We start from the raw sequence: 21442 nt of genomic DNA, 5'->3' as shown, positions 1-21442 counted from the left end.
AGCAGGTACACCAGCCGGTCCTTTTCATTTCATGCGCTGTCTGTGTTCTCGAACCTGCCCAAACCCACGTCCAAACCGATGAAACGGATTTTTAACTCTGCCCAACTTCCACGGTCAGACCAATGGAATCGCGTCGGGCCCCCCCCCCCCCGGATCTCATAATGGGACGTTGGACGTGGAACGCCGCCCCGTTCTGCAGGCTGCAGCCAGGTACAGTAGATCAACTTCTACATTAGTGTGTCAAATGCAGCATTTTGTTGTTTTCACTCAAAGTGGTTTGGCATTGTACACGGTTAAAGGCACCACTTCAAACTCACTCCGCTGCCGCGGCTCGTCAGTCGGTGGCGAGGTGTGGAAAACACTGCATGTTTTTATTATTATTTTTATGGGAAGGTTTGTCCGTCTCACGATGTGATGGGAAGCTCCCGGAGGAGGGCAACGTGTTTGTGTGTGCAAAGGGCAAAGGGATTCAAAGGTCAGCACTTTTTAAAGCTCCAAAATATTTGTATGGCTTTCGTAACCCCTGATCCAAGCTCAACAGCTTCCTGACCGTCTTTTCGATTCCATCGCCTTAAAAGTGAACCGGGGCAGAATGCGCTGGAACCTCCCGTCCACCGTCCAGTCCCCACCCCATCCTCACACCCAGCGGCTTGATGGATCAGCTGCCGTTGGTTCTACGCGACACAGTTTGGGCAGGCGGCATCGGCCAACATCCGTTCAATACGGCCCCCGAAACCATTTCAAGTGAAAGTTATCCTTCAGCATTTATTTCGATTTAAATCACATATAAAGTTGCCGATACTGAAAGCCAAGCTCAACGCCAATTGGCTTTCGATTGGCCTCGGCCTGCGGGCGGCTCAGAACATCCCGTTCTCTTTCTTCAGGCTCAGTTGTTTCCACGGCGGGAGGCAGCCAAACTGCTCCTTCGTCATCCCGAATATGTGGGCGAAGTCGCAGTCGGAGAGGTATTGCTGCAAAGAAATAAAGAAAAATAATAACAAAAAAAACCAAACAATTGTCGATTCGAACAGATGTCTGCAGCCACTTGAGAGGTGCCAAGTCACCGGGACTTCGACGAGGCGCCGGCGTCCCGTGCACCGTGCCGCATTTGCTCTCGCGCCTTCTCTGGCCGAGCCGCCGAGAGGACGCGACCGGACGCTTTTGGGGGCGGACACGTGAGAGCCTGTCCCTCCCCCCGCTCCTTTTTTTTTTCCTCCACCTGTGAACCGTACCTCCTTGCGGGCGGGGTCCACCCCCTCAGGCAGCTCGCTGGCCAGCTTGTGCAGCAGGGCTTCCGGGGGCCACCACTCCAGAGGGCCGCTCTGCTCCTCCACGCCGTCCGGCTCCTGGAGGGGAAACTCAGAGCGGTTAGAGCGACTTTGGGGGGAAAAATGTTGTGCGCCACGCACGCACCGCCGCGTACACAAGACGTTGCCCCCATGACTGTAACTGATTGTAATAATGCAAAAAAGTTGCACGTTTATTTATTTTTTCTGTCATTACTTTTTGGTATACATCTCAGCCGATGATCTCCACACCGTGATATTATATTGTACGTATAAAAATATGCAGCCGAGAAATGTTGCATTACATTTTTTTTTTTGTGTGTAGCATGTTAACAGGCTCTCACAGCCAAGTTCCTTCAGGTCCTTACGCAGCCGTGAGCTGCTTTTATACAAGTGATGAGATCAACACCTCAGCAGTTTAGCTGCTTTCCTCACCGAGTACCACACAGGCTTAAGGAATTAATGACGACGAAAGGAAACGTATGAATAGATGCATGTCATAGCAGTCGTTCCTGTCGATTACTTAATGAACACGCTTACCTTTCCTATAATTACTGGTGTTGTAGAGTCTCCCAACTCCTTCTTCATTTCCTCGTAGGATTTTCCTCCCTTTAAAAAAAAAAAAAAAAAAGGGGAGATTTGTCGACATATTTCTTCTGTTTGTTGTCTGTGTATTTCAGTAGGAAAACAATGTAACAGCCGGTAAAAGTCGTGCCCTACACCTACACATCAGCAGGGATTTGACTCACACTCCACTTGTAGGGATCCCAGGCGGTGAACCACCCAGTGAAGGTTGGCGGTTCGAATCCCTGCTTGATCAGCACGCTGGGCGTGTCTGGGTCTCTGGACCCCGGGTGGGTGCGCAGGTATTCCTGGCTGGTGCGCACTGCTTCCTTCCGCTCGACTTCATTTGCCTCCTTCCCCAGCCAGAGGAAGACCTGAAACCGAGCTGGTCATTGTCAGTGTTCGATCAGTCAGAGAAAACCTCGTCATCGTCGAGTATCGTATTAATGACAGAATCTAAACATATTCCACAAATTCTGGTTATTTTCCCCGAACACTTATATTTGGATGTTTTGCGACAATGTGCAATAAATGCAGTCCATTTAAAGTGTCGAGGCGAAAGCGGACTGCCTTCACTGTTTGGGTGGAAATTAATGAAGCTGCGCGTCATCCTGTTTCTAGTCTCCTACGTTAACATGGTAATAGCCGGTTTGCAGTTGGTTTGCAGATGTGCAAAAGTCAATAAAGAGTCAATAAAACCCCGTTAAACAGATAAAGCGCACTGTTTGACTTTTTCAGAAAAGGTTTTTTTGGGTTTTTTTTACATCTGCCCCATTATACTGCGTTTAAAGTGAGAAGATGAATGGTTCTGAATAGCGTTCAGTAGGGTCTGAATAATGCCTGGGTAGAACAACTGTGAACCTATCCTTTTATTCAAAGTATATAAGGCTCTTTTTCAAAGGACATAATTTCTTACCTATGCCTAAAATGCCCATACGGGCTAAGATAGATTGATTATACTGATGTTGAAAGCGCTGGGGATTTGCTCATCGCTTTCAATCCTGTGAAAATGTAATTAGCAAACCTCTACACCATTCCCACCTGGTCCCATGTGTCCAGGAGCATGACGTCATCCTCGCTCAGGTCGTCCTGTGTGAACTGAGTCACCTCGTTCACTGTGAAGCGACCCGTCTTATTGGAGCACTCAAAGAGGCGAGGGAGGTGATCCAACACAGCCTGCTGTAGTCTTTGACACACACAGAGGAGAGATCGAACAGATCGAGTAAATCTTTGACACATTCGACGCCATTCTTTTTTTTTTTTTTTTTTTTTTTTTAACGATTCCATTGCATTTCAGTTCTGTTTTCACCTTTTCTCACACGCATAGGGAGCTTTTCCTCCGAGCAAACTCCAAAACTCAGCGGGCTCCTGGCCCTCTGCCATCGTGTCGGTGTTTGAGTTTCGTCCAATCACAGAGCTGATCTCCTTGGCCATGGCTCTCTCATCCCCGCTACATCCCTGCGAAGCACAATCACCACCTTAGGGTTCCATCAAGCCGAGCGTAGGTCACTTCAAATGACCAATAAACCAAACTCCACACGGGGACAAATCACTATTGCTTAATACTTTGCAGGGCAGGAGTGTGAAAACGACATTGTTTATTTTGTCTTTTAAACACTTCTTTTCAGTTATGTCACTGCCTACCTTCCCATACCACAAATACGTTCCCGACTGACTCATCAAAAAGAAGACGTCGCTGGAGTTAAGAGACGATGCGAGTGCCGGCACTTCCACAGCCTTCGTGTCGGAAGGGTCAGATCCATGGACCTGAAACAGCCTTATTGGAGGTTCTGGGTCAGAGCCCCACTTCCTAGAGGTTCCCCCCTCGGGAAATAAATACGATTAATAGAATCTTTGTTTTGGCATATTGGCATATTCACATCAGGTGGGAAAAGTTCCAGTTAAATCAAAGCAAATAGTCCTACCTCAAAGATGACCATTTGACCCTTGAACATGGCCAAGAAATGTTTTGGTTCTTTGCCCATGGGGATCCTCATTTGCACCGCTTGGTCACCGTACTTTTGATCCAAGGCCACAGCCTGAATTGCAGAAGCTGCCAGTTCATCCTGCGAGGCGTGCCGCCCCTATAACAAAATTTTGTTTTTAAATTTTTTTGTCACAGCAAAATGTTTTTGGTTTTTTTTGGTTGTTTTTTTTATAATCTCGACCAACAAGTTAAGGGTTTATTATTTCAAAGCCACCAAACATAACTGAGTGTCTGAATATCTGAACGTGGACTCTGTTAGAATTAGCATATTCTTATTTTGCGACTTCTACAGGATATACCGTCCCAAATAGCATCAGTTACATGACATTCTTCAAATTTACATAACCAGCATCGCAGAACGCAATTATGGCGGTAGAGTTGCCGCTCCACTTGAATATAATTTTAATCTTCATTACTTTCCATGTCCCAGTGAACATTGCGTGGATCAGCCCGGTGCATGCCCGTACAGCAGGTTTTAGACAAAGAATAATATTGTTTCTGGGGCATATCTTAAATCTGAATAAACACAACCAAATCGGGATATTTTCAAGATTATAGTAAAAAAATAAAAAAAAAGACCAGTGACGCTCCCGTTTTCCATTTCTGCTCCAGCCATGAGCTGATCAGCTGGTTTCACTGGGTAGTTGCACCTCTGAGTCGAAGAATCCCGGAGTGGAATTTTGCTCTCTGAACCCGGATTTTCGACCTGGGAAAAAGGGGCGAGCCGCCATTACAAGTCGTTCTCCAACCTGCCAGATATAGAGCAGGTAGCTCTTCTTGGAGTTTGGCGTGTAGGTGTAGAGGACCAGGTAGCAGTCTCCTCCGTAGAAGTAGCCGTACCACTCGGGCTCCACCGGGACGAGCTCCAGGTTCTCGATGCGCCACACCTAGCGCCGGCGGCGGTGGAGAGGCGGATCATTTCATGTGCTTCAACTCATTCGGCGTGCGGCTAATCATGGATTTAATAACACCGCTAAATTATGGCCTGGATTTAAATTGATGTGGCGACCTCCTTGTCCCCGCTGCCGTCGTCCACCATGCGTTCCTGGGCGGCCACCGCTGGCATCAGGTGCATCAGAGAGGAGTCAAACCTTTCCTGCGTGACGTTGGCTGGAGCCAGGGACGGAGGTCCGGGGGTCAATTTCGCTTTCAAAGCGAAAGCTTTTGACATTCATGGTTTACTCATCGCTGACGTATAGACACATACCAACTTTCCCCCGCGTGTACGTCCGTCCCAGACCTTGGGCCTGATCCTTCACCGTCCAACTCTGGAACAGCTGCTTGAAGAGTGCCGACTCCGCCCCGTCGTTCACCGTCTCTACGTTGGTGGTGATGGAGTAGTTTTTAGCTTTGATGAACTCCTATTAAGGTCATGCGGGTGGAAAGACTGAGTTATGGAACTTCCTTCTAATTTGGTGTGAGGGACTATCACACGTACGTGCACTCACCAGTGCCCTGGACATGGCGGTCTGTTTCTCTGCTTTGCTCGCTTTCTTTCCCTTCCATACAAAGATCTTCAGCCCTCCCTGGTCCAGGATGTAGCAGTCCTGGCGAGCAATCATTTTTATTTCACCCATTTCCCCCGATAAAATATGACTTCCCTCTCCGAGCACATAAACTCACGTCGTGGCTCAGGAGATCCTGAACCAGCGGCTGGGTCGCAACCTCCGCGACCTTCATCTGACCTTCAGCATCGGAAACACTGAGATGAAGGAAGGAAAAAAACAAAACAATAAGAAATGGACAAAAGAGCTCCATATTGGCATGAGAAGCGTGTTTGGTCGGGCAATACTCACTGGTAGAGGGTGAGCTCGGCCTTCTGCTCTCGGCCGGCCGTCTCGTCGGGAGCTCCACTGGTCAGCGCGCACGTTCTCTCCCCCAGAATCCTCGTCAGGACTCCCATGATCTGAGGAGAGTTGTCCTCTCCATCGCCTTCTATGACTTTAATATCTGCACGGCCTCCACGCTCTCTGTCTCGAATGTCTTTGGCCAACAGCATTCCCTGATGGACCAAAAAAAAAAAAAAGGACGCATCACATAAAGGCACGTTACCTCAATATTCCGTCCGTGCAGCGATCATGGCAAACATTTTAACCAGACCGTACCCGAATTGCTCGGAAGAATAAGTGCGGATTGTTAATTAAACGCATTATGCGGTATGTTAGCTCACGTGTAACTTTCTCTCTTTAACAGCGCATCTGGATCCCTCAAGAGAGTCGACACTCAAAGGATGATGGATTGAAATGCTTTGTCTATGTATTCGCTGAGATTTCCTAATGAAATTCCATGCAGTTTACGACGCACAATTATGATCTGCCGTCATGAAAGGTGGTGGTTTTTTTTAGAGCTGTATAATAAATCATGTTGAAATGAGCCGTTGAGGTGTCTGCAGCACAGCACATAACTCGCTTCTGACCACAATTTACGTTTGTCTGCAAATTTTTATGCGTGTGCTGACCCTCGGCCGGCTCTCACTTGGAAATGAGACTGTGGGTCCTGTGGCTGAATTTAATTATAGTAACATTTTAATAATTATGATGTAGAATAATTACAATATAACGATTTAATTATAATAAAAAAGTAGGTCAATTAATTTTTAATAAGCAATTTCCTCTTTTTAACTTTAACCGTTGAACATAAAATGATTGCATCAAAGTGTGAAATCTTTTTTTAACTTGGGGGTGAGCATGACCCCCAATCGCAGCTTCCCAGCCGCAGTTTCTCCTCTTGTCTGACTTTTCCGTGAGCTTAAGAAGGCGCTAGCGACATGTGTCGCTCGGGCGGACGGGCCCGAGCGCTTTTCTAAACCTTTCCACGAGAGTTGTGCTATGCAAACATTCCAAAATGAGAGCGTGCGTGCACATCCCACCTTCAGACGTTCCTGTTTGTTGCTCTGCGGGCCGTTCCACTGGATAATCGTCTTCCCGATGTCCAACAAAAACACGTCCCCCAGGTTGAAGCTCTGCCAGATCTTCTCCACCTGAGACGGAGGTGCACAGCAGACCGCCATCAGAGGACGGCCGTCCGTGTCCGCCTACGCCGTTACATTTTCCACTTTGACTCCACCGCTCACCTCCATGGCGGTCACCCTTTTCCTTCCCTTCACGTGGAGCAGCCTCTCGGTGTCGTAGCAGTTGGTTTCCGTGTGTCTCATGCCCGACGCAACCCCGCCCTTCTTATAGCTACGGACACAAGGCACAAATCTTTCATTTAAAATCCCCAATGCTGGCCTCTCTAAGTTAACCTCATGGAAGGCCTTTGTACAAAACCGTGCACTCCAAACCCTCAGCCCTGTGGTCTTTGTGGAGAAGCGTCCGCATGCGACTCACATGATTCCTTGCTTGAAATATCCCCGGAAGGCGTCGGACTCGTGGTTCTGAACTTCACGATGCTGGACGGGGCCTGAACCCAAAAACTCGTCGAGCTGGACGGTGTAGACAGCCGCCGCACCCTGCTCGTCCTGGGTGGAGCTGGAACCGATCCAGAAGTGGACATTGTACGTTGGACAGCCACCGACCTTCTGGGTCTAGAGAAAGAGCGACACGGTGCATAGCTCGATATAGTCGAAGAGCTGTATTGGACGGTATGTTAGACATTCTAAAACATTACGCTTCCCATAATTTGTATTTTCAAATATCCCCCCATCAAACCATAATGGAATTATTCACCAGTTTCAAGTACTTACAGAGAGTAGGACGTAGCAGTCCCCTTCATAAAAATTGCCGTGGGCTTTCTCCGGCAATTGTACAAGCTCCATTTTCTATAGAACAAAGATAAGCAAGTAGGTACTATGTTCATTTCTAGTATAATTAGTCTGAAATCGTCGTGGGTTATTTTGGAGGGTGCTCTCACCCCTGGCTTTCAATAGATAAAACCCAGTGCTTTTCAAATGGAGGTTTTACAGATGAGATTTGGAATTACTGTCAAATATACAATCAAATTACCTCTATCCTCCAGATGATGATGCCGGGGTTGTGAGTCACTGCTCTGAACGTGCACTCCATAATTCCGAACAACTGATACGCAGTCCAATATCAGACTTGAAGAACAAAGATATGTCCACAGCGAATCTGTGAATTTCTGTTATTGAATTGAATATAATTGAGAGGTAATTGGTGGCGGATCTACCTGCCGGTGTCCATAACCTTCAAACAGCTAAAGATTTTTCCAGAGGATGACGTAAGGCCATCACCACCTTCTATATAACCCCTTTTAATTTGCCTTTTGTTTGCATGTTCCAGGACCCTCCATACGCCGCCGCCCAATCACCTGGACAGATACACATCATGCAGGCAAATGCGCCATGAGCAGGATTGCTTTTATTCAAATCCACATGTCACAAGAACAGACCTGACTATGGTGGCAGCGCCTCTGAAAAGGGGAAGGCAATAAACATGGCTCTCTCCCAAAATGAGCATGACAGCATTATAAAGGCACAATGCAACAGCAGATCTTATTATCAGTATGTAGTAATCTGCTTTCAAATTGCATATACAGTATGTTCTATTATAAACTGGCCTACCTAACTAACCACCCACTGTTTAGCACCGCAGCCTCCTGCGATGGATGGTTACGCTGAGACATAACACCACAGATAAGACCTTATCAAGTAATGTTACTGTCAAGGGGGGAGGGTGAGAAATATTTCCAAATTGTCAGAAAAGAACGCAAAATGACTCCCGCCAACTCATTTGAGAACAGAAGAGAAATGATAAAACTAATTTCACGAGTTAGAGACCACACAACAAAAAGATTGAGTTGTAGGTTTATGAAGATGAGAAGCAAAAATATGGAATGATAATAATGGAGATAAGGTGAAGGTGATGATAGCGACGATGAGGGGATGATAAATGAATGGCGAGCTTGGTGAAACCAAGAGTCTTGACTCAGGATGGAAGATGGAGGCTTAAAGGTGTCAGGCCTCAGCCATCCCTCAAATCCCCAAAAACTCCTAATATGGCTGAGGCTTGCGTGGGCTCGTCGGCGATCCCGGAGGTTGGTGCGGATGTATCTGTGCTGAGCTTGAGAGGACCAGCGTCCTAGGATCTGGATGGTGTGGTCTGACAGACCCTGGTGAGAAGCAGAGCCGATGCAAAGAGAGTGCCCGGAGTACAGTTTGGGTGAGCTGACGGACTAGATTACAATGTGTTGTAAACACTCTAAACTTAAGCATTTCAACATCAGTGCTTAGAATACATGGGAAATGGGGCAAAGACAACGGGGCAGAAGGGGGGGGTGCGAGGGTACGCGAGTACCTGCCCCTCTTACCGTCTCTGCACGGGCCTGTATAATTGTATTTATTTACACATTTATTTTTATATATTGTCATCCAATAGATCCTATTCCCGCTTGTGGTCTCCTCTGTTCTATTAATTACCTTTCCTACATCTGTTTATTTCATCCCATATCCAACTATCAGTCAAATTTATTTCTATGTATTCGACGTGTGTAATCTGGTTTCATGCCATTTTTCATCGGGCTGGGATCACCAGCCACACCCCTTCCAGTGGGTCGTTCACGCTCTGACGTCGTCGTTCATGAGACAATGGTCGTTCGTCACAAGCCCGACGCACCGTGCCGAACCAGCGCCCTTCACCAGAGCGGATCAAGCATCTGCGCATCGGCATCAACCGTCCCATCCCTAATATTTTGATCTACTACTTTGATCAACACCCCGAGTCAAAAGATAGAAAATTTGCGATTTTGAGGCTAGACTGTTAACTTTGCATTGAGAGACTTTCAAAACCTTTGCATTTCTTAAACAATGTCTTGATAACAGCTTCTCTCTTTTCTGTCTTAAAGTGGCATTTGTGTTTAGAGAGGCTCTAGTATAATATTTCACAACCTAAATTAAATGTGTAAGGCACCTGGAACTGAAGCAAAGCACTACTTTTAGATTGTATCATGGTAATTGTGGGTTCTCAAACAAGCCTAAATAGTAGCACTCCTGCAATACACATCATTTTCTCTTGGCTGTATTTTTGATATACAGTACAAACCTTTTTAGAACACGAGGGCAAAATATTTAACAGCGTTTACTTGTATACAATAAATTCTAACTGAATGTTTAACTTGTACTTGTTGGTTTCCTGCTGTTACGATCAGTAAGGCGCATCCAAACACAGACAATGGAATTATGTAATATGAAAAGGGGTTTGTTGTAGGCATGAAGGGGAATGCAGAGCTGAGCTGAGCAGGCCAGGGGGACGAGGGAGTGAGCGTGGCTGGCGGAGAGCCAGGCACGCTCACTCCCCCGAGAGCCTCTAGGCGAGAGCTTCAAGGCAAAACCACCGGGCTTGTCAGGGTGGTCTCTATGGACTTCCTGGATGAGGGAGGGGTCCAAGATGAGCTGGCGGGATATCCAGCTGCATTTCTCTGGGCCGTATCCAAGCCTTGCATGTCCAAAAGCCGCCGGAGGGTGCTCATCGATGACCTGGGTGGGTGGAGGGGGAACAGCCGGATGGTACAATGGACTGATAGAAACAGGTTTCCACATGGAAAGTGGTGTAGTGTTTGTGCAAATATACATGACTTATTTTGCAGCAGGAAGCCTCAGCTGCTTTATTCACATGTCCACTCAAAAACAGTGAAAAAAAAAAAAGCACTTAACATCCAGAGTCATCCAGACTGGGGCCGTTCTTAAAGGGGCCACGGTTAATACTGCCACTAACTGTTTGTAGAATTATGTAGCCCCGTCTGTGTGTGTGTTCATCGCATCACCATAGTGGGATGAATTCTCATGGAGGGAGGCAGCTTCAGGGTAACTGAGTGGGGAAGATACAGTCTATCTCATAGGGTCCAATGTATCAAGGTGTTAGTTTTCTGGATTCGGTTTGTAAGGGGATATCCTTGGAATAAAGCCAAACTCTCTGACCTGGCTGGTAGTTGGGAGCTGGAGTCCGGTGACGGTCGGCGGTTGCGGTTGGCAGAGCGGGCATCCTTCCACACCTTGTGACAGTGGCAAAGATAGGCGTGGACCAAGGTCACAGCGATTTCATCCTCCTGAACCGGGAACAGAGGCGGCTGATAACCGGGAGAGAGTTCAAAGGCTGACACACCCATGCCAGCACTAGACAAGGAATTGTGATCGTATTCAATCCAGGGAAGATAATTACTCCAGGAGGAGGGGTTCTGGGCTGTGAGACAAAAAAGCTGAGCTCCCAGGTCCTAGTTGTCTGCTCCGTCTGTCCAGTGGGGGGACTGGGAACATGATGAGACTCACAGATGGAAGATGTAGAGCCTGACAGAAGGCTTTCCATACCTGGGATATGAATTGGGATCCATGTTCACAGACGATGTGGGATCCCGTGGAGTCAGACAGCGTTGTTGACCAGGAGATCAGCGGTTTCCGAGGCTGTGGGGAGTTTTGGAAAACAGCGTTGGAAAATCTGCTTAAATTGGTGAATATGATGGTGTTACCTTGACATGGTGGAAGTCCGGTTACAAAGTTGAGGCCAATGTGGCTCTGTGGTCGACTTGGGACCGATAGGGGATGGAGTAGGCTGGTGGATGCCTGGTGAGATGACTTACTGTGGGCACACACCGTGCATGCGAGCATGAAACATCAACACATCAACGTCTACAATGAACTGATGTGAAGGGTCTGGTTGGACGAGGACAGGTACGGATGTGAAGTCTCTCTTTAGCCCGGTGAAGACAGCATCTGCCTCAGGGGTCAGGGAAAATGGTGTAGCTGAAGAGGTGAGCTTGGTAAGAGGCACAGCCACACAGCTCTAGTTTCTGATGAACCCCCTCTAAAAGTTAGCGAAACTCAGAAACTGCTGGAGTTGCTTCAGGGATGTGGGTATGGGCCACCATTCCCTTGCCTGAATTTTTCCAGGATCCGCCTTCATCTGCCCACTCTCAATAATGTATTAAAGAAAACCAACAGAGTTTACATGGAATTTGCACTTCTCACCTTCGATGAATAGTTTGTTCTCCAGTAGTCTTTGGAGAACCGGTCTCACATGCTGGATGTTTTCCTCATCTTCAGGGAGAAGAGGAGGATACATTAACATAAACAAAGACTGACCAGTCCAGAAAATCACGAAGGACATCTGTTACACTGCTACGCTCAATCCCCGCTTATGGTAAATCCTAAATATCTAAGGTCAGCAAACCCATAACCAGGCGTCTCTCCCTACATATTGCATGAGACATGAATGATGTTACCAAAACTTTCCTTGGTCAATGTAACCTTTCCTGTCTTGGGGTTGGAGTGTGGTTGACTCACCGCTAGGCCACTGTTCTTGCTTCCCGTGACCAGCTCACTCAGGACCCGGTAGCTCCTCTGGCCACCCATCGGGTGCAGTTCCATCCAGTCCAGCCGGCCAGCCCGCTCTTTGGTGTGGGTATTCAGTTTAAAAGGTGTATATTCAGGGACAATTCATGGCGGTGGCGTGTGTCAGACAAACTCTGCTTTCTCAGTCTTTTTGTCTTTTGTTTTTCATAAAGGTTTTTTTAATTCCCACACCACCTTATTTACACAGACTTCTCGGCACAGTTTTGAAATATCTGAGCTATCAAAAATTGTCATCTTCCTCTTAGGAAGTAAACTCTACAAGAGTGTGTAAACTAAACTGGGGGTGGTAGCTCAGGAGGTAGAGCTGGTCGTCTAGTGATCTAAAGGTTGCTGGTTCGATCCCAGGCTCCTCCTGCTAGCATGCTGTAGTGTCCTTGAGCAAGACACTTAGCTCCTGATGGCTGCGTCCGTCGGTGTTTGAATAATTGTAAGTCGCTTTGGATAAAAGCGTCTGCTAAATGACTAAAATGTAAATCCCAGGAACTGACTAGATGGTCATTCAAGTAGGCTCCCCTACTGGCCTATGGGACAGCGCATCTGCCAATACGTTATCCTTTCCCACCACGTGCTGTACAACCAGACTATATGGCTTTAAAACTAGTGCCCACCTGAACACTCTGGTGTTAGATATTTTGAACTTGACTAAGAAAGCCAGCAGATTGTGTTCCGTGTACACCACAACCTCTCAACCTGACACATACACTTCAAAATGCTTGACCGCCAAGACAAGACCCAAAGCTTCCTCCTCGATGGTTGAATAAGCCTTCTGATGTTTTTTTTGCATCTTAGAGAAATAAGTGTGGCAGTTTACACCTGCCACATGCCACCCAAGTGTCGTTTTCAGGACCCTCCGACACAGAGACACAGACGATGGGGTTGGAAACACACTCGTTTATTGTAGCGAGTGGGCTAGGTGGAACAAGACTGGAGCAGATGGACAACATATCATGACAGAAGCTCCTCTCCAGCGTGTGTGGGGATGGGGTTTTACCTGTTGCTCGTTGATTAGTCTAACGAGCAACAGGTATACAGCCACACTTTTCCTGGGCCCAATTACCTGGACCCAGGACAGGTGTAGGTGTAGCTGATCAGACAGAGGGAGGCACTGACTACCATGCAAACCATATCCGACACTGTTATCTGGTTACTGGTTACCCCACCACAATAAGCTACTGGTGGTATCTAGTCCAACTGCATCTGCTTGCAAGAGTACCGCCCCACTCCCATTTCACAGGCATCCAACGCCAGCTTAAAAGATGCATCAAAATTGGGAGCCAGCAACACAAGATCACATGCCAATATGGCTTTCACCCCTCCAAAAGCGCACTAACAGGTTTTGTCCAAACAAACTTGACATTATTCTTAAGGAGGTTAGTCAATGGTTCAGTAATCGCAGCAAAGTTAGGTACAAATTTCCAATAGAATTCACACATACTCCACACTATCATAACTTCCCATCGGCTCTTTGGTGGGGGAAGATCAAGGATGGCTTTGATTTGGCCACGACGAGGAACACCTTTCCTCATCCCAAGATAGGTTACTTACCCTTTCCAAACTCACACTTATAAAAAGATAAATTCACAACAAGAAGTGTCTCTCGTAACCTCTTTAATAGCTTGCCGTCCGCAGGTGTATAAGATGCTCTTCCCATATTCTACTGTAAATGACCACATCGTCATTATAGGTAACCACTGAACATTACACACATTCAGGCCATTGGGTGTCACAAAGGCTGAAATATCTTTGGCCCGTGGAGTCAGAGGCCCCTGCTAATACACCTTCAGTAAATCCAACTTTGACACAACCTCAGCTCCCCTGATCCTGTCTAGGCAATCTTACAGATCTGGGAATTGGGAAGGCATCAGCCTTAGTCACCTGGTTCACCTTCCTATAGTCAATACAAGGTTTTGATGTGTTGTCTGGTTTCGGGACAAGGTCAAGATGAGGGAGTGAGTATGGATGGCGGAGGATGAGCTCACGGATTTAGTAGGCAGAGCGGCCGAGAGTGAGAGACCACCACTGTAGTTGAAGTAGAGTAGATACACCGTTGAGGTGATAAGTTGATGGAAGGCAGATGTGCAGGCCGGGCAGGGAAGGTGAATGAACTGCAATCAGGAGGGAGCCGGAACGCGACATAGCCACACCACAGACACACACCCAGAGATAAAGAAGGGAAAACAGGAGACACAGAGAAAAGGGAATCACATGGAAACACAAGGGAAAGGACTGCAGGCACGGCCGGGGCTGTGACACCTGCTTAATATAGACCCCTGCACTCCTGCTCACAAACAGTAGTGCCGGCCACATTTTGGTCATTCTATCTGAAATGTTGATTTTGTTGACGGTAAATAAACAGATTCACTTCATTGTACTTCAAAACAAGTGAACACTGTAGTGTCATGTTACAGTACACTTAAGCACATAACCACATGGATAGACAAGCAGGAGAGATTGTCTCCACTTGTGTCTCTTTAAGAGTATTTGGTTCCATCAGCGCCAGATGTTTCCAGCTCCTCCCTATGAGCTTACTAAAACATTCCAGCGCAGCTCCCTGGATCCTCTGGTCCCGCCACACACTCTCCCTAACTCGGTAAGAGCGAGGGTTACAGTATACTCGCCCAGCCACAAAATGAGGGCACTAGTTGTGTTGGTGACTTTGGCCTGCTTCGCCGGCGCTCAACACCAAGCACTGATTGACTATTTGGAGCGCAGACTGCTGGCTATCGAGGTAAGATTTTGACTTTTCCTCCCTGCTGACCCCTGGCATCCAGAGTACCTCTGGAGAGGAACTTTCCAGCAACGGGCTTTGTCAATGGAATGCAGATCTGGGAGGTGTGAGGAGAAAGTGCACACACAAATTGCTGTTTCTCTTACATGGTCCTTTTTTGTGTTTTTGTTTGTTTGCTAAATATTTATATAGGATGTATGTATTTGTAAAGAATTGATATGGAATTGTGTCGATTAGAAATGCAGGTCTTCATTGGTGTGCTCTACTTTCCCATCAGGGATGACTCACACATCCTGAAACTAACTTCTTAACTGTTGTGCTGCAGAAATATCTCGAGCAACAGGATAATTTCAGATTACAGTATTTCTGCCCAGATTGTTACACAACCATTATTTTCATTACTATCTCTTTCTCCTCCTCCCTCTCCCTCTCTCTTCTTGCTTTCTTTCTCTCTCCTCTCTCTCTCTCTCTCTCTACAACTCTCGGTAATGTAGACGATAAAGATGATTTTCGATTCAAGACTCAATTGAATTGGAGCTTTACAATCCTTTAGTCTTTATATTTCGACATAGTGTGCTGTAGTGTTCCCTTCGGAGGAAGGTCAGCATGCAGGGTTGTCCATACATTCACGCTCCTCGAGGTTGAACCTTGAGGAAATCTAACACTTGGTGTCTTGTCTGTATTGTGTACTACATGAAGATGAATATTAGCATGTAAAATAGAAAGAGTCTGTTTTTCTTTTTAGTTATTAGCGGAAGAAAGAGACAGGGCGTTCTAGGACATAATCGAGCCCCTTGACCTCCTTTGGCTCTAGGATCGCATTTCTCTGTGGCATGAGCAGACCAGCCGCTACACCTCGGAGCTGCGGGAGCTGAAGCAGCAGATGGTTTCTCAGCTGGAGAACCTGGACAAAGAGAAGGAGGCGCTGCGCACCAACCTCGAAAGCGTCGGTACGCGGGTGGACCGCGTGGAGCGCGAGATGGACTACCTGGAGACCCAGAACGGGGCTCAGCCCTGCGTGGACGTGGACGACAAGCTGGTGGAGCAGCAGCTGACGCAGGTGAAGGAGAAGAACAAGGCCAAGTACTCCAAGCTCTCAGGTGAGATGTGGGTAGAATAAAGCTTCTGCCTCTAAGGCTTAACAAGATATGCTATTCTCACGTTTTTTGGTTGTTGTTTTTTTATCGGTGAACGTTAGATGCTTAGATATTTTTTTTGTCCTTTCTGTTCAGTTGCCGTTCCTCTACCAGGTTTTCTTTAGCTCCCAGACCGATTCACTATGAAATGGAGATTGCTTCTGAGAAGAACAGGGGTCGGCTGGTGGTCCAGTTTGATCAGTTTGATCTGTTTTTCGTTTTTTTCATCTTTACAATCGCAAGAGAGACACGCCACTTCAGCTCTGCCCCCTGGTTACTGAAACCATGTTGTACATGGTTTCAGTATTATACACCAAGTGAATTTCGATTTGATACATCTATTTTCAAAAACCCTGCAGCCTACCTCTACAAACAGCGTTGCCAGTACTGAACATGTTAAAGATGTCTCTATTATTATTATTATAAAAAACGTCCATAATTAAGCAAAAACAAATCCTTTATGCCTCTAGATTGTAAGGACATGATCTCCAGCATCAAAGCCATGAAAATCCTGAAGAGGCTGGGCGGGCCGAAGGGCATGTGGACCAAAGATGTGAAAGGGGGATCCGGGAAGGTGTACATTTTAAACGGGACCGATGACGATACCATCCATGAGTTTGCCTCCGTGCAGGACTTCTCCAGCTCCCTGGGCACTTCCCTGGCCAATCTCCTGAGGCTTCCCTCAACCTGGAAGGGAACCGGCCACGTTATCTACAACAACCACGTGTATTACGTAAAGGAGGCCGAGCAGCTGATGGTGGTGAAGTACGACCTGAGGAACGGCTCCGTGGTCGACAGCGCGGTGTTCCTGGCCGAGGACCACGTCCCCGTGTACAGCCTGACGCCGGAGACCGTGATCGACCTGGCCGTGGACGAGGAGGGCCTGTGGGCGATCTACGCAACTCAGCAAAACGAGAGGTACATATCCCTGGCTAAAATGGACGCCAGCACCCTGGACATCGAGCAGATGTGGGACTCGACATGTCCGCGGGAGAACGCAGAGGCGGCTTTTGTCATTTGCGGCACCCTGTATGTGGTTTATAACACCAAGCAGCCGGGTCGTTCACGTATACAGTGCGTCTTCGATGTGAACGACATGGTGACGAATGACGACGCCCCGCTGGTTTACTTCCCCAAGCGCTACGGAGCCCACTCCAGTTTGAAGTACAATCCACAAGAGCAGCTCCTCTATGCCTGGGATGATGGCTACCAGATTTTATACAAGCTGGTGATGAAAACTAAGCTGGAGATCTGAGCTGAGCAGTGCCTCCCCCGGGATAGTCTGGAGTCAGACTTTTCAATTTTCTAATTCAAAAGTGCTGGACTCTTACAAGGGGGATATTATAGGCAGTATAACAATATTAAAGCAACGTTATGACATTGACCTACAGATCATAGAATTTTTAAAGGTCATACACAAGTTTAAACTTAGTTTGAATAAAATAACATGAGTCGTCTGACTGTTCTTCGGACTTCTTAACACACACGCCAAGATTTAGACTTAATAGCTAAATTCCCTGAAATCCATTCCCGAGGCAGTTGTCCTACAGGAAGGGAGGTTTTTTTGTTTTGTTTTTGAGTTTCTCTATCAAAATGCAACCGTAGCAGTGCTGTCCATGAGTGTCTCTATATTTACATTAGTATTGCTGCCAAAATAAGAATATTAACATCTATTCCTATTATGTAAGCACCATATGATGATTAGAATGTCCGGCACAAGCTCATATCCTGTTAATGAAATAACAAATAGGAGTCCTGCTGATTATGGTCATATTGAGGCATATCAACACAACATATCTACACTGTTTGCTTTCCAAAGGGTTTTCTTTAGATCATCAAAGATTTAGTGCCTGAATTCTTATTTACCATGAGTAGATTGAATTATCAACGATAGGAAAAACAACAAGCACTATACATTTTACATGGCAAACCACTTGGTGTGAATGTTTTCAAGTTGGTACTAAAGCATGTTTCCCAAAGCAATCATTCATTTTCACCCGCTCGTTTCATTTCTCCTCCAGTACAAATCTGAAATAATCTTGAATAATCCCTGCTTGTGACTATTGCAATTATTTCACTTATTCAAGAATTGGTACTCTTCAGTTAGTTTCAATATGAGGCTTTCCTCCTGACTGCATTTCGGAACACTTCAGAAAGGCGGTCTGAGCCGCTGGCAGCTTTTTCCACCCTCTACCGAGTGTTCATCGTGGGCTGGATAATGTAAAGGAAAAAGGTTTATTTTGGTCTCCAAGCTGTGTTCATTTCTCCTCTCCTGTGGCTGTGTCCTTCAAAGCCCCACCCCCCTGCACTTTGTCTAAAACACTAGTTAAATAAATGTTACCCTTGGTAGGTTACATCTGTTCTTTTTGTGGCAATAAAAAAAAATAAAAAGGATATCCATATCGTCTGCTTTATCTCATTTATTTTTGTCGACGTAATAAACTCCAGTGTTAGAACGCCTGAAAATCACCTGATGGTTCAAGATCTATACAGCTTAAAACCTTTTGGAAGAATCTTTGAGGAGGGCATATTTAATGAATTTGTTGCACCGCACACAGGGTAGAATACTGAAGGACAGCAGAACGGTAAGAGCGGGAGGAGAAAGAAAGAGAAGCCACTGCAGTTTGCGTGTGGTTTGCAGTCATGTGATCTGCGCTTGGGTCAAGGCTTGAGGTTGCCCCTGCACGATGCCACAAGAGAGAAGCTTTGAAGAGCCTCTACTTGACACACAATGGAATATACCACTGACATGTCCTACGTCTACCTTGAGAACCTCACGGACAGCGACAGTTACTACCTGGATAACATCGTGGACTGTCCCAGCTCCGCTCCCCGCGGCTCCAAAATCTATCTGCCCGTGTTGTATATCCTCTTGTTTCTCACCGGCCTTCTGGGAAACATCTTCGTGATCATGGTGTTGCGCCCGAAAGGACGGAGGGGCAGGAGCCGGCTCGCGGACCTGTTTGTGACCAATCTGGCCGTCGCCGACCTCGTGTTCGTGCTCACGCTGCCCCTGTGGGCGATCTCCGCCGGCCGGGGCGGCCGGTGGGACTTCGGGCGGCTGGGAAACGCCCTGTGCAAACTGAGCAGCTACGTCGTCGCCGTGAACCGCTTCTCCAACATCTTCCTGCTCACCTGCATGAGCGTGGACCGCTACCTCGCCGTGGTGAAACTCACGCAATCCAGGTTCCTCAGGGGCGCCCGGTGCATTCGGCTCACCTGCGCCGCGGTGTGGGCGACCTCCCTGGCGCTGGGCGTCCCCGCCCTGGTGTATCGGAGGGTGGAGTGGTTCGACGGCGTCCCCTCCTGCCTGGACGACGAGGAGTCGCCGCTCTTCCTCGGCCTGAGCTTGTCCACCGCGCTCCTCACCTTCGCCCTCCCCGTGTTCGTCCTCCTCCTCTGCTACAGCACGGTGCTCGTGCGCCTCCGCCGCCACCACCGCTTCGGCACGGCCAACCCCCACGCCAAGGCGCGGTGCCATCGCTCCCTGAAGATCGTCCTCGCCATAGTAGCCCTCTTCGTGGTGTCCTGGCTCCCGTTTAACCTCTTCAAGGCCGCCATCATCGGCTCACGCCTGTCGCATACCAATCTGGGCTGCTCCACACGAGCCTGGCTGTGGAATGGCCTGGTCCTCTCAGGCGGCCTGGCCTTTCTCAACAGCTGCGTGAACCCGGCGATCTACTGTTTACTGGACAACCACTTCAGACGCCAGGCAAAGAGTCTGTTTTGGCAGAGTCCCGGTTCCTCAGCTTCTTTCGCGAACGACGGTTCAGCGAGCTTCGGGACGACCGCGACGAGGATTCGCCTTCAGTCTGTAGGTCAGAGAGCCTGACGGAGAGCGCAAAGTGTACAAGAAAAACAGAAAAACGTGGTAGAATACGGTTAATCACATCTCTTGTCTCTACGGGAGGGTATAAGACTATTGACTAAACAGATTGTTCCTAGCATTAAAGGATAGCTTCGCTGTTTTTCAATCCAGGCTTTTTTGATTTGGGGAAGTGCAAAAGAGTCAATGAAACCCTGAAAAACCAGATACCAGGTTGCAACATTTTTTGTTTGTTTGGTGTTTTAACATTGTTTTTTATAAGGCTTAAATGTTTGCCCCGGCGGGCTGAATTTAAGCCCAGATAAAAGCCGGGCAGAGTGGCAAGTTTCTAGTCGTAAAGCGTTACAGCGAGTTTGTGCTGTGAACGGTTATGAATGATAAGGCCAGGGTTGAAAAAATGGCAAACCTATATTTTAAGGACTTTGCAAGCGTGTTAACATTTATGTATCCAGTAATGTGTACAGCTTTACGACCCTTATTCTGATGAACATCAATATTCATGAAACGTTAAACACACCATTCACATGTCAACATCTCAATGTTGTGAAGAAGGGAGATTTGAATATATTTATACATTTTTATTACGAGTGTAAGGGGCTTGGGAGTAGAGTTCAATGTTTGAATTAACTATCCTGTTTTCTGATAGATTTAGTAAAAAATAAATAGATAAAATAGATTTAACAAACTATGTGCAAGTAACGCTACATGCATTGCAAATGTTTCACAAAAATTAGGATAATAAATTTATAAACTTTAATTTTATTCAATCTTATCTTAACACTGAAACATATCCTTGGCTTCAATTTTAAAATGAAAACAATTTTTTTTAAGTAAAAAAAAAATATTTATAATTTGAAATAAAAATGTAATTTTATTGCATGATTCAATACATTTCATATGTATTAACATCTATTTCTATGTGTTGTTTGATCTCAAAATCATCTTCAGTAACAAAGTCATAATAAGTCCATAAGTCATAAAGTCATAATTCTGAAAATATAATCACTCATTGTTCTGTACATGCACATTTTGTAAAAGACCTTTTGAAAAAATGAGAAAACTGCTTTTGGAAACTTACTTACTGTTACTTTTGGAGATTATAAGCCAAAGGTTAATTTGTGCTATGTATCATAATTACTGCATATTATCCACAATAAATTATGTTTATATAAATTAAACTGTTACAATAAAGTGTTTATTACTTATTGACCTCTTCAAACAAACAAACTTCTTCTACAACACCAGTCGGCTCTTTTCCCCTTTTTCTTCTCTTGTTATGTGCCAAGATGGTGGCGAGCGGTGGAGAGCTAAGATTTGCTTAATTCACGTAGTCAACAGACATAAAATGCAATTTTATTATATTGTGTAAATTGTGCAGAGAGACACAAAGCCTCATGTTCAGTACTTCCCTTAAAACCGAATGTGACTCAACACAAATAACAAACTACTATTAACTTTCATGAAATCCACACATGGGAGTGTTCAATGTAATTCTCAGTATCCTAAATAGTGAGTAAGAACCCCCAGCCTCTAAATAACTTCCCAGAAATTAAAAATCAAGTCTTTTCACAATTAGACTTTCATGTGAAAAGATTAAACTGAACGTTCAAAAT

General features: G+C 46.4%; 3 protein-coding genes across 3 annotated transcripts; 2 read left to right on the top strand and 1 right to left on the bottom strand.

Annotated features, from left to right (window-relative positions):
* Positions 1 to 849: 849 nt before the first annotated feature.
* On the bottom strand, positions 850 to 7841 carry avil (advillin; the record flags this gene model as incomplete). The annotated part of the gene is made up of 19 exons (XM_080000779.1): positions 850 to 971; positions 1233 to 1346; positions 1827 to 1895; positions 2036 to 2224; positions 2892 to 3036; positions 3160 to 3308; positions 3495 to 3674; positions 3776 to 3934; positions 4587 to 4724; positions 4847 to 4947; positions 5045 to 5198; positions 5286 to 5384; positions 5461 to 5539; positions 5634 to 5839; positions 6707 to 6817; positions 6911 to 7019; positions 7167 to 7363; positions 7523 to 7597; positions 7782 to 7841. 19 exons carry the CDS (start codon positions 7839 to 7841, stop codon positions 858 to 860), a joined length of 2448 nt encoding a protein of 815 aa, XP_079856905.1. The 3' UTR covers positions 850 to 857.
* A 6848-nt stretch (positions 7842 to 14689) lies between these two features.
* Positions 14690 to 18407, top strand: olfml3b (olfactomedin-like 3b). Its single transcript, XM_080001448.1, has 3 exons — positions 14690 to 14867; positions 15682 to 15967; positions 16474 to 18407. The coding sequence occupies exons 1-3, from the start codon at positions 14769 to 14771 to the stop codon at positions 17256 to 17258; spliced, it is 1170 nt and encodes a 389-aa protein (XP_079857574.1). The 5' UTR covers positions 14690 to 14768; the 3' UTR covers positions 17259 to 18407.
* Positions 18408 to 18752: 345 nt separating this feature from the next.
* Positions 18753 to 19835, top strand: gpr25 (G protein-coupled receptor 25; the record flags this gene model as incomplete). The annotated part of the gene is made up of 1 exon (XM_080001131.1): positions 18753 to 19835. One exon carries the CDS (start codon positions 18753 to 18755, stop codon positions 19833 to 19835), a length of 1083 nt encoding a protein of 360 aa, XP_079857257.1.
* Positions 19836 to 21442: the final 1607 nt, after the last annotated feature.

The sequence above is a fragment of the Zeus faber genome, assembly GCF_960531495.2.
Source record: "Zeus faber genome assembly, chromosome: 5".
In the NCBI taxonomy this organism is placed as follows: Eukaryota; Metazoa; Chordata; class Actinopteri; order Zeiformes; family Zeidae; genus Zeus; species Zeus faber.
This window is presented reverse-complemented; position numbering and strand designations above follow the sequence as displayed.